The sequence below is a fragment of the Barbus barbus genome (assembly GCF_936440315.1).
Source record: "Barbus barbus genome assembly, chromosome: 28".
NCBI classification, from domain to species: Eukaryota; Metazoa; Chordata; class Actinopteri; order Cypriniformes; family Cyprinidae; genus Barbus; species Barbus barbus.
In genome coordinates this window covers 20,264,844-20,278,667 of record NC_136756.1, presented here as the reverse complement: position 1 = coordinate 20,278,667, position 13,824 = coordinate 20,264,844, and the positions used below count along the sequence as shown (strand labels likewise).

The following is a 13,824-nucleotide window of genomic DNA, read 5'->3' as shown; positions in this document are numbered from 1 at the left end:
AAGGCACTGATTTCAGGGGAAAGAAATCTGAGGAATTCTGCAAATTGGAAATCTGTGGGAGTAAAGCGGAACTAAAAGTATAAGACAATTTTAATGAACACTGAAGGGATGAGGCATATGAAGGAAATTACGCTTCTAGCTGTCAGTATCACTCCAAGACCATAAAGCAATACTAAATGTAATTTTTAGGAGCCAAACAAGTGAGAACTGTTAACTCAAACCAACAATACATCCGTAAACAAACTATTTCAAGCAGATCGCTGTCCCTTGGATCAGCTGGGGCCCATGTAAAGAGTCTCTGGTTACTAACAAGGATTTTATTCAGTTGCAGTTATGTACTCTGACCGTGTCAATTGGCGAACAAAAGAGTTCACAGTGAAACCACTGAGTAGACCACAGAGAAGAAAAGCAAGTTAGCAGCCCAAAAGCCAACGGCTGCCTGTCGCTATGGAAATCCTGAAATTGTATACTTCCTGTTCCCGACAGCGGGCCAGGAGATTAATTGTCCAAATTCGGCATTTGAAAAACTGCACCCAAGGGGCGGAGATTGCCAAAGAGACAAACATCCTGAAACCAAACCAAACCCTTTTATACATTCAGATGTGAAGAAGTACACCAGGATCAGTGTTCTTAATGTGAAACAAGGTTTGTTCCATTGGTTTGTTTACTCCATCTTGCCAGTTCAAACACTGTGAGAAGGGCGACAGCAATGTCTCTTTTGTTTGGGTCCAGGGGCATGAAGATGAGACTTGTGCGTGACCTTGATTCAGCTAGACTTACTACTTTCCGTAATCTCTCAAAGCTGTAGAAATATATCAGCAGATGCAGCACATGACTTATATTAAATTTGGCATTGTGTACAATGGCAAGAGAAGGACAAGTAACCTTAGAGAATACGGTCCATTTCATTAAGCCCTCCATAAGGAGGGAATGAAGGCTCAAACCAAGTGCTGAAAATATAAAAGATCACATCGTTCTCTCCTCACAGCAGTTACTCAGACTGGGCCACTTAATAAGACTGTCTTATTACTGAAAGAGCTGCTGCTTCTGAGCCCCACATGTGTTTCCATTGGCTTTTTAAAATATGTGCAGACTCAAGACCATCATCGGACCAACAGAGAGTTCCATCCTTTTGATTAAATTTAAGCTCACTTCTAGCCTTATACACCCTAACAGTAAATGCTGTCTGGGTTTAAAAATGACAATCAGTTGTAAAATCAATCAGTGGAGGAGTGACTTGGAAGTAAAAAGACTGTTAAATGAAAAGTTCAGGATTACTTTTGGGATTGAACACGCAAAACAACATGTTACTTCTTATAATTTACACCATAAGACATGATTTATTTTGTTACTTATTTGTTACTGGCATGTGCGACAGTGGGTCTACAAGTAAGCTACATGGCATGACTAAACTAGATTGCTTCTATTATAAACAACAAAGATGTTTCAACTGAAAGCAGGACACATATATTCAGGCATAAAAGTAATAATAAACTAATAAAACACTTGCAAGGCATAAAGAGAGAGCCTAAGCCAAATTACAACATCTTATTTTTTAAATGATTATTATTATTATTATTAAGCATAAAACAACAACGTAACGTATTCACATGCTAGGATAAATCTGACATTAAAAGTCATTATGCACATTTTTGAAATTGTATCTCAGTGATTCTATTCAGATTTTTTATGTGATCTCCCAAAATTCTCATAAATATACAGTGATAGAATCTTGAATCTATATAGGATAACTTGAATCCAGACAGTCTCTATAACAGCAGCCAGGGGCACAGCTGGGTCTTATGTCAAAGCATGAAAGCGGAGCTCAAACTGTACAACACGCCCAGCCCTCTGACCGCCATCAACTGGCGCTATCTTAAATAAACATAAGGCCCACAATTGATGGAAGGGTACTCCCTGCTCTTACACCTACAGGGTGCACCGATGCTCCAGAGCCTTTGATGTGTCTTTAATCTCAATAAGGAACCCGAGAGGAGGAGGACGCCTGCGTTACTTCCCCATAAACTCCCTCGCCACAGACAGAGCCCCATTAAAAGAATAAAGACTTCACTTTTGATTCAAATAAACCACCATCAGGAGCCGCCCAGGGTTTGAAAGTTTATTTTAGAAGGTTAAGGAGAACAACCTTTAATTAGGACCGTGCGGGAAACTAAAGTGAACACCCCCTTTTTTTAAACCGAAGTTTTCCTGTGGAAACCGGGCTGGAGAAAAAGAGAGAGAGCGGTCTCTCCACCTTTCCCAGATGTGTAACAGCTGCATCAAGTCAGCGAGTGCGCCCAGACTTGTGGAGGAGAAAACTCTTCCCCATGCCAGGCTGAGAAGTCAGTCTTTCTTGAACAGAGGCCCTGTCAGCGACTCAAAACCCATCCACATCCTGTTTGTGTACCGTCTGCCACACTGCTATTTGGACTACAAGATTTAAATATATGCCTGTGGTGGCCAGTCATTGCATGTGGCGAGATTACACATAAACTCAGTGCTCTGCTTTAATAACTGTACGCTACATGATGTAACCCTGGTTATGAGAGGAAAAAATGCATTATTAAGTTATTCATAGGCCAAAAAATGACGTTTAACAGCAACTACGGCTGGTCTGCATATTTGTCCCATCCGCCTTTTGAATAAACACAGAAACTCAGCCAGACACGCTCACACGCTTGTCGTGAACTGGACCAGACGACGCAGTAAAGTCAAATCCACATGCTTGAGCATGTTTTTATTATGTAACCTTTGTATCTCTTTAAATCTTATATATTTCATTAGTATGCTGCAGGAATGTACATTTTAGAGTTGGATGTCTAAAAGGTGACTCATGTGACTCTCGTCAGAGAGATAACTGGGTCACTAATTGTATGAAATGAGACAGTGGTCGGTTTCATGGAAAGATGGGTCATCGAGTCTGGCTTGCTCTTGTGATGGCTAACTGACGTCGCAGTGCATCTGTTCCTGGTTGTCTAAATGGTTTGTTACTGTTCGAGGCTTGAGGCTAACAATTCATTCTGTTTTACGCTTTGATGATCTGCCATTGCTGCATCCATTGTGCAACATGAAACATACGGAAAGTTTCTCAGGTAACTTCTACTGCAACAAGAAATGTGTTTACGTGCACTTTAAAAGTCGATTTCATTTCAGTCTGACTAAATTAATAATTACTCTTTATTAGTCAAATTGAAATAGCAGTCCGTTTTGCTAATTATGAGATATTGCTAATTATGTTAAAGGATTAGCTCACTTCCAGAATGAATTTTTCCTGATAATTTACTCATCCCCATATCATCCAAGATGTTCATGTCTTTCTTTCTTCAGTAAAAAAAAGAAATTAATTCAGTTTTTTTGGAAAACATTCCATGATTTTTCTCCAAATAGTGGACTTCAGTGCTGGCCAAAGGTTTGAAGGTCCAAATTGCAGTTTAAATGCAGCTTCAAGAGGCTCTACGTGATCCTAGCCGAGGGATAAGGGTCTTATATAGTGAAACAATCTCTCATTTTCCCAAAAAATATATAATTTATATACTTTTTAAGTGTGATTTAGACATAAGTAGTACCGAATGCCATCTGATTTTCTCCTCTAACTTCAAAATCGTCCAACCTCGTTTTTACCTTTTTTTTGTAAAGGATGATTTAGTCTTTGAGAAATTAAGCAGCAAATCAGAATATTAAATGGACTTTTCAGGGCTCGCAAAATTTCTAAATCCCTGGTAGCCCTTCGGGCAGGTACTCTTCAGATTTTGGTAGCCCGAAAATTAATTTAACTAGCCCAAATAAAATAAAGACCATAAATGTCAATCAAAAACATTTTCAATACACAAATATCAACGAATATCAAGGAAAGAGTTTTATTTTACTATTTACAAGGTATCTGCAGAATTCTTAAAAATCTATTTAAGGCAATTTGAAAAAATTGAAAATCTTTTGAGCTGACATTTCGGCCCCCTGAGCAAAAGCAATCTTTATACCAGACCTGTACGGCACGCACACAAAAAAGTGTGTAACTTTTAACTTTAATGTGCTATTTATATTTGATTTGACCCTTGATGTAACTAAATGATGTACATTTTTAGGTTACCTGAGAAAACATTTTTACTGTACAATACACTGCAGTTCAAAAGTTTGGATGAATAAAGTTTTTTAAAGAAGTTTCTTATGCTCATCAAGGCTGTATCTATTTGATAAAAAATACTGAATATTATTTCAGAAAATATTGTGAAATATTATTGCAATTTAAAATAAATGTTTTCTATTTTAATATACTTTAAAATGTAATTAATTCCTGTGAAGCAAAGCAGTATTTTCATTGTCACATGATCCTTTAGAAATCATTCTAATATGCTGATTTTTAATCAATGTTGGAAACAGTTGTACTGCTTTTTTATTTTATTTTATTTTTTATACTGTATTTTTTGGGACCTGTGATATTTTTTTTAAATAAAAAGTTAAAATGAACAGTGTTTAGTCAAAACAGAGATTTTGTGTTACAATATAAACTATTCAAATGTTTGGGGCCAGAATTTTTTTTCTTTTTTAAAGATACTTTAAAGAAAGTTAAATAATCAGCAAGGATGTGTTAAATGGATAAAATTGATAGTAAAGACTTCTATTGTCAGAAAATATTTATATTTTGAATAAATGCTGTTCTTTTAAACTTTTTATTAATCAAAGAATCAAAGAAAAAAGAAACACAGGTTCCAAAAAAATATGAAGCAGCACAACAGTTTCAACACTGATAATAAATCAGCATATTATTATGATTTCTGAAGGATCATGGGACACTGCTGGCGTAATGATGCTGAAAATTCAGCTTTGATCACAGGAATAAATTATATTTTATAGTATAGGTATTAAAATAGGAAACCGATATTAGAAATTGCAATAATATTTCACTATATCAATGTTTTTTTCTGTATTTTTGAAATGAATACAGCCTTGATGAGCAAGAGACTCAAAGTCAAAAATTCTTCTATAGCTGTCTAAACATGATTATGAAGTACAGTTTGTACAATACTCTTGTGTGTGACTGTACATGTCTTTGTTACCGTTCTTTGCCCGTCCTCCGCTCTTTCCAGCACTTAATCAAGCCACTCTTCTTTAATACATGAGGACGTTTTATTTCACAAGTCATTGCGTTTGCGTTGTCTCTCATGTTGAGCGCATCGCAACTATTGAAGTATTCAGTTAGCGACTCATTTGGTGCATATCGTTCTCTTTCTATGAAACCGGTTCTAACTCTGTCGTGACATCAGCTCTATAGCGGTTTGCCCGAGCATTGCTATTATTTCCCTTTTACTGGCGGCATTCAATCAAATGGCTTCCAAACTCATTTTTGTGTGCGCGAGGCACGTTATTTCTTCTGCGCGGTCACGTGCGCTCAGCTTAGAGGGAACACTGCGTGGGAGCCCTGTATTTAAGGTAGCCCGACTGGAAAACGCAATAGCCCCGGGAAGTCGGGCTAGCGATTTTGCGAGCCCTGCTTTTAAAGCGTCATGTGACAAATATGTAGAAAAATTCAGCTTTGCCAACACAGGAATAAATTAAATTTTAAAATATATTAGAAAAGAAAACAGCTATTTTAAGTTGTAATAATATTTCACAATATTATTGTTTTTACTGCATTTTGATCAAATAAATGCAGCTTTGGTGTGCATGAGAGACTTCTTTCAAAACCTTTGAATGCTAGTATATACAAAAAGCAGGATGGCAGCTGCCCGCTTTAATGCAGTTTAATGGCAGCAAATGATTGCTAAAAAGAAATAAACACTTATTTTCCACACCATTTACTTAAAATTCATTACAACAAAACAATCAGTAATCTCACCTTGAGACTGAGCAAACTCCTCAGGACTCCAACTCTCTGCCACTCCACTGGCAACCATGGCGATGATGCCAACGCAGGCCAAACTCCTCCACACCGTTTCCATGGTTACTACAGCAAGCTTCAATGCGGTGCCCAGCCCTCTGTCCCAACATGTCTTCTGCCCTCTGACGGCCCCACGCTCACCAAAGTGACGCACAGAATTCTGGAGCCATGGTGGCTTTGCTTCTATGTGGATCCTGATGCTTCGCCTCTCAGGGTTGGAGGTGGAGGACGGGCAGTTCGAAGATGTGTACAACCGGAGATCATAAATATGAACAGCCTCCCTATTGAAAGACAAACAGGTTAGATAGATGCAAAAGAACGGTAAGTTTCTTGGCTAAAAGGTTCCTCTCTGACCGGTCAAACATATTGCCATGGGAGGCTGTTGTTTGCATCCTGTTACTAGAGCTAATCAATCATTCCTCCTTTGACATTCAAGTGGAAAGGGGAAAAAACGCTTTCTAACCTGGGGGCTGCTGTTTCTCTTCACTCTGTCCTTCACCGGAAGAGTGCAAAAGAAAGGAAAGCATTGTAGGGTCAGGAGGGCAAGCTGACGTCTGGGGCAGGCTATAAAACAAAATGTCCTACTTTGAGAAATATCACAAGAGGGACTTGTGTGGCACCACTGTTTCTAATGGGACACAATGAGAGAGAGAGCAAGCCATAGGTTGTGTTCAGCTGCGTAAATCACTGGGGTGCACATACGTGGTGTGCAGGTGCACATGTGCAACCAAAAAAAAAAAGCACTGGGTAAATAAGTTCATACTGCTCACTTAAGTACTGGCATGGCTGACAGCTGTTAATGCACATCACTGTTTTAGATCAATTATCTGTAATGCTGTATAAGATGTCCATTCGAACTGAAAGCATAAATCAGAGCAAAGTGCAAAACTATGACATTTCATTTACTGACACACTCGAGCGCTAAAACCGGCAGTGCATATACTTACTTGCCATCAACCCACCAAAATAAAATCTAGCTAATTTTGAGTTTCAAAATACTGAAAATTCATATAAAAAAGAAAATATATAATAAATATTAGCTTTGCATTTTTATGTGTACTGTAAAATTGTTGTATTTTTATTTAATACTCACATTTTATTTTAAAATATAATAGTATTATCACACTTTATTTTGTTTATTATTTTATTAAAAAACTAAATAATGTACAATAATGCTATTATTACTATTAATAATTATTTTATTTTTTATATTTAATGGGTCACACTATGTGCAGTATGAGCATCAAACCAAATCTGCATGTGCTCCCATGAGAACCAGACTAAAAAACTTATGTGCACCTCTGGTAATGCTTACTGTTGTACATACCGGTGTCTGCCCATAGTTTTTGATGTGCAAGTGCACACACAAAATAGTTGTCTTGTTACACATCTCAGAAAACTGTATATTTTGCAATTTTCTGTAGAAATGTGTGTAATAATCACATAAAAGTAAAGAAAATATATTATTGTAAAAAAAGTGGTTGATATTGCCTCCATCACACTAGTTAAGGTTAAGTAAAGCGATCGCAGTTTAAAATGATCTGCAATACATTCATCCCACTGAATTTTAGGTTAAGTGTATTGCATTGTGGGACAGCATATTCCTTGCAATGTGATTTGATTGTATACTGCACTTTCATGTGTCTTTCACTTTCATTCAAACGTCATGCAAAAAGAATAAATTGCCTATTTTGCCCAGGATACACACTGCATACTGCAAGCATAGTATGATCAACATCAACATTAACAAAAGCTATCCTACCTCCTTCTCGCCTTCCTTTTTTTATTTCCTTTTCTATATAATCCTCATTCCATGCTTTCTGGGAAGAGGTAGAAAGAGATGCCATACGAGCTCTGATGGGTGAAGAGAAACCAAGTGCAGACAAAGGTAATCAAGAACAGATGGGAAATGATTTGGCAACATAAGAATACAAGTTGCCTCCTGATGAAAAAAAAAAACGATGAACTCAAACTCAAGAAAAAAAGAGAAAAAAAGTTTAGAGTGGTTAAAGGAGAGGGAAAGGGAGACAATTTGGGAAAGGGTGAGCGAAAAGAATATAGAGTTTGTGCACTTATTTGTCCATCAAGGATAACTATTCCTGACTAGTACCACAAAAAAGACAATGGCCAAAGTAGTGTGTGTCTGTGTGTGAGGGAGTTTTGTCTAATTGCTACGGAAAACTGTTTTGGAAAGCTGTGTGAAACCACTTTGCGAAACTCATCCAAGATTTCTGTTGCCACAAAATAAGCCATGTTAAACTGCCTGACAATATTCTACATTCTCCTCCATTAAAAATCAAACACTCTCTGTTTTCATTGAAAAAAATAGCAGCAACAAATAGGTCAGGACCCAAAAGTGGCCTCAGATGCTGGTTTTAAGTTCCCCTCATTTCCTATGGGCTGCATTGAAACAGCTTAAGTGCAGCAAGTAATCTTAAAACACTAAGAGGTCTTTGTCCCTTACAAATAGTGATGGACTACATGCCCCTGTGCTCTCCACACACTTTTAACTCTCTAGGCTTTTTACTGTTATTTCCTGCTTGGCAAAAGCCTCTTTACTTGCATTACCTCTTGTTAGAGACTTGTTTTATTGTGAAGTTACTAGACTGAGATCGGTGGTTTTCATTAAAACATCGTCTTATCTAAATCTTGGCAAAGAAGGTCCAAGATTTGGTCCTCTATGTTCTTCATTTGTGTGTCACGAACTATGTGGCTTTGAGGCTTGTTCAACCTAAAAGTCCAACATTATGTTGTCATTAGGATTGGGAGCTGAGAATTTTTAGTTTCTTTTTTATTTTTAGGATTAATATTACTCAAATACTGTAAGCGTTCAACAAAATATTATACTAAAATACTTTTTTCTGCAGACACATTGTTTACCTTCCGATCAAAGCGTAAACAACGTATCCGTGTACATACGTTGCGTTCTGATACTCTCCAACATGGCACCAGGGTGACAAATTGCTGAATAAAGTTATTTGTGTTTTCTTTGCGCACAAAGAAAACAAAATTTTGCGTAGCCCCGTAAAATTACGGTTGAACCACTGATGTCACATGGATTATTTTAACAATGTCCTTATTACGTTTCTGGACCTTGATCGTGTAAGGATCCTTGCTGTTTATGGGAGGGTCAGAGAGCTCTCGCAAATCATCAAAAATATCTTAATTTGTGTTCCCGAAGACTAAACTTGTCCAGTGAATGATTCACTTGTCCATCTGCGGCCTGTTTTGTGATAAAAACACACCAGCCCACAAAGCAGGAGAAGGACCTCAAGCCACAGAGGCCACAGGAAGACATGAACTCGTAGAGCAACATCTTCTCCAAAAAATTCAGCTGTGGCCTTGAAGGAGTTGAACTTCATAATTGACTGCTCTTGAGGGTAAATCAAGAACGAGAAGCATCTGCAAGCTACATATGGCGTGTCGACATATACTAAATGTGACAAGAAATTTCAGCAAGGGCCTTGTGAACTTTTAGCGCAGACATGAGGTACGAGAATATATGTGATCTGAGACGGCAAGAAGCATTTTGTGCTGTCAGACTACACCGGCGGAGACGCGGAGCCATCAGGCACAAGTAAAACTCTGATAATTAAACCCATATGACAGACTGAATGTAAAGCCCTCTCTGCAATGGAGAAATCTTGGGTCTCAATCCTCTCTGGAAACTAGGCAGTCTCTCTTCATCTCCATTTGGATGACATACGAGCAGAAAGTCTCCTCACTTAAGCTTGACACTGCACTGTAACAGTATGAAAGAGCCACAGACCACTGGCCTCCACAAACACTGTCTTACCCACTCACAACAAGACTTGATTTACAGAAACCAGAGGATTCAAACTGGGAAAGACCCCAAAAACAAAAAGTTGGTGTATCACACTTCTCAATTCATTTTCCGCTCGCTCCTTCAAATAAACAAAGCACAAACAAGGGAATTAAGATAATGATCACCGATGCACTGTCAGCAGAAGTGACTTATGTAACAACCGGTAATGAACTCTGAATCCATCAACGGAGACCATAATGTGAGAGCTATTCACGACCGGCTGTGGAGCATGAACATTTTAGCCAGCTCGCAAAACACACACCCCTGAACCAGACAGAGCTTACTACACCAAAACCTATAAACCCACTTTGTTTTCTCATGAAAAAACAATACATTGTTTATTTAACGGCCTAAACAATGAGCCTCTTCAGTTTTCTTATGATGTTCACGGTGTTCACCAGCAGAGGGTGGTAGTTTAGTGCAAGGCTTTTCAATTTTTCAGATGCCACGGACCCCCAAATATGATCATCCTTGTGTGTGAGGGACCCTCATCCTAAAATTGAAAAGGCAGATATTTTTTCATGTATTTTCATGTGAATAGTAGGCCTATATTACAAATACATACATTGCTATTACATTATTATTTTCTACTCACTATAGTGCTTTGTTACACTTTACTTTAAGGTGTCCTTGTTACTGTAATATAATTATGCATCATTTATTGTCATTATAATAGTAAGCACATGTAATGTGTAACACGGACACCTTAAAATAAAGTGTTACCTAGTACTTTACTGTTTACCTGTTAACGTATTATTTATTTATTTATTTTAACTGATTATTAACTTATTGATTTAAGATTTTTTCCGTTTGAAAAGCCCTGGTTTGATGGATCAACTAGTGATTACACAAAGATTTAACCAAATCATTTGGCAGCTCCTGGAAGACCAGCAGATCGAGTTCCCATGCCATTAGACGCATGAATTTCCATGTCTTTTTCATAATTTTTCCAGTTATTCATTATTATTACTTGGATAAACATTTTCAAAAGCCATCATTCAAAATACTAATTTCAAACAAATCAAATAGCAATATTTAAAATATTTATACTCACTAAAAACTTAATTTCCATTCAAATTTCAAGCCCTGGATTTTTATTTATTTATTTTGTTTCCATAAGTATTGGAAGCATGGAGCAGTTCTTTTAGTAACTTTGCATAAAAGGTTCTCCAAGTAACCTTCCTAAATAACAAAAATAAGGCGATATCTGATATCAAAGTCTAAATATAGGTCTAAGACTTGCAGTTTCCAACAGCTACCCCAAGCTCTCTCCATCACAGGTAGATGCGCACGGACAGGCATGGAGTTGTTCCAGAAGTGCTCGCTCTACCTCAGCAGTTCCCAAACCTGTTCCTGGAGGGCCCCCAACAGCACGCATTTTGGATGTCTCATCTGACACACCCATTTCAACTCTTGGAGCCTCCACTAACAAACTGATGAGTTGAATCAGGTGCGTTTGATTAGGGAGACGTCCAAAATTTGTATTGTTGGGGGGCCTCCAGGAACAAAGTTGGGAACCACTGCTCTACCTGACAGTGCGCAGGTCTCCTGGGCATCCTCGTTGCCAACTTACGCATTCAAACTACATCATTTATCCAACTTTCAAATGGCTGTGTCTCGAAAAGCCAAATAGTGCAGTATTATGCTTGTATAATAACTATATATTTCATGGGGGAGACTATCGCTCTGTAACTCTTCATTTTTTGCCTACCAGTCATTCCATTTGATAGCAGCTGTAATCAGGCATTAATGGAAATATTACAAGAGCAGATAATTTATTAAGTAGCCTAGGGAACTGGACGCGTTCCTCAAAGACTCTTGGCAAAGGCTTCCACTCTGAACCCCACAGACAAAGAGAGATATTTCTGCTTTCTGCTAGAGTGATCACCAGCTGGTCTGACAGCGCTGCTGCCTTCATCATTTTAGTTTCATATAACTGCATGTAGCAAACTGACAGCAGAATAGACTTGCATATGTATCCCTTGTATTAAAAATGAGAATGATAAACATGCACGTTTGCAATGCATTCATTTGCATTCTGCCATAAAATAAGTTTAAATGAACAAAGTCGTTTCACAACGACCTTACCGTTTAATTGTCCAGGAGCGGGCAGTTTGTCGACCCTGAGATTTGCCGACCTCTGTCTAGTCTGTCGTCCTCGTTCAACACCGGGTAGTTCTCTGCCACATACTGAGATGAGCCGGTGGACTGTGCTTTGGTGCTGCGTGGTCTCTCTGCTTCCTTCAGTCTTGCCGCTGGAGAGAGGAACTGAGGTCGGACTGCAATTTTGTAATGTCTGATTCGCGAACGAATCGTTCTTTTGAACAGGTTCTTTTTAGGGATTCGATTGAACCGATTCGCACGCGGTAAGAGATACGCGTCTCAATAATTCCAAAGAATTTATGCTTCTATACTCTTTGCTAATTCTCAACATAGTTATTATCCTTCATAATTCCAAACCCACTTGGTTTTTAAGTTTAAATAAAAGCAATAAAACTAGGAGAAATGAACAACAAATCAAATTAGAAACAATTCAATAGAACTATAAATACATTAAAAGTGCAGCAAGCGATTTATATGGAAATATAAGCAGAAGTAAGTCTACTCAAACAGGCACGTGCAGAGGGGACGGGCTTTGGGAGCTCGAGCCCCCGCCCTTTTTCAAAATTGAGTGCCCCTCTCGGACACATAGCATTGGTATTGTGGTCAATGAAACAAAATGCATTTGAATTGTAATTAACATGACAATTTGTACAAAACAGTAACTAATCGCTCAAAAGTCGGAAAATTCCTGTTTATTTTTACATATCTGTCAATCTGAGGCGCTGCTATGGTTGCGTGCGTTTTGCTCGACTGCGGTCTTTTAAAAACCGAGGCTCTCGAGCCATACATGGTTCTTTCCGTGAGTGGGTCGATGCAAGGAAAAAATAAACCAAACAATATTTTAAACTTTTTTCCATCAATGATCAAAGCTAATGTGTCGATTTAATTAAAAATCCACATATTATATATTTTAGAATATTACATAGCCTAATTCATCAATGTCCATTAGTCATGTAGCTATAATACACCAACCAATCATGATCTGGCACAAGAAATTAAAATTTCATTGGACAATATGTGAAGTGGAGCGGTTATTTACAATCATAGTTATTTAAGCCCAAGTGCCACCTACAGGCCTATTATGTGAAGTGTAGGCTGGCGAAATGGTGACGTGAAAGGACTTTATTATATTAACATTTTTGATAATTATGCAGCATTATGAAAGTAATGCTCATCAAGCCTGCATTTATTTGATCAAAAATACAGAAAAAAATGTAGCCTAATATTGTGAAATATTATTACAATTTAAAAGAATGTTTTTCTATTTTAATAAACATTTATACTATTTTAATAAAATATCATATATTTATGTGATTCAAAGCATCATTACTCCATTCTTCAATGCATGGTCCTTCAGAAATCATTGTAATATGTTGATTTATTATCAATGTTGGAAACAGTTGTGCTGCTTATTTATTTATTTATTGGAACCTGGTGATACTTTTTGGGGGTTCATTGATAAATAAAAAGTTAAAAACAGCATTTATTCAAAATAGAGAGGTTTTCTAACAATATCAATCTTCACTGTTTCTATCAATTTAACAAATCCTTGCTGAATAAAAACTCATTTCTATTAAAAAATAAATAAAAATACTGACCTCAAGCTTTTGAACGGTAGTGTAGGCTATATTGTTACAAAAGTTATATTTTAAATAAATGCTGTTCTTATTTAACTTTTTATTCATCAAAAAATCCTGAAAAAAGTAGGCTATCAAAGGTTTTCAACATTGCTAATAAATCTGCATTGCATAAAATGCATTAAGTAAATAAAGTAAATTAATAAATATTAAAATGTTGATCAAATAAATGCAGGCATGATGACTATAAGTGACTTCTTGCAAAAAAAAAAAAAAATAGTAATGTATCCAATCTTTTGACCTATATATTATTTGTCCTCATATTGCCCCTTTTTTACATTTGAGCCCCTGCCCCTGAGGAACTCTCTGCACGTCCCTTCTACTCAATTAAAGATAGCCTAGCTATAACTATCTTGAGATATCACACCGTTCTTTGTGACACT

The 13,824-nt window shown here is 37.3% G+C and overlaps 1 protein-coding gene across 2 annotated transcripts in view; it reads right to left on the bottom strand.

Annotated features, from left to right (window-relative positions):
• Positions 1–11,971, bottom strand: part of LOC306848395 (A disintegrin and metalloproteinase with thrombospondin motifs 10-like) — a 57,739-nt gene extending 45,768 nt beyond the window's left edge. For both annotated transcript variants that reach the window (XM_079382910.1, XM_079382911.1), the window contains exons 1-2: positions 11,790–11,971; positions 5,834–6,156 (exon numbers count right to left, since the gene is read on the bottom strand). Coding sequence is in view for 1 of the 2 variants with exons in the window: in XM_079382911.1 (XP_079239037.1) it covers positions 5,834–5,936 (103 nt within the window). In the remaining variant the exon portion in view is untranslated. The remainder of the gene's footprint in view (positions 1–5,833; positions 6,157–11,789) is intronic.
• Positions 11,972–13,824: the final 1,853 nt, after the last annotated feature.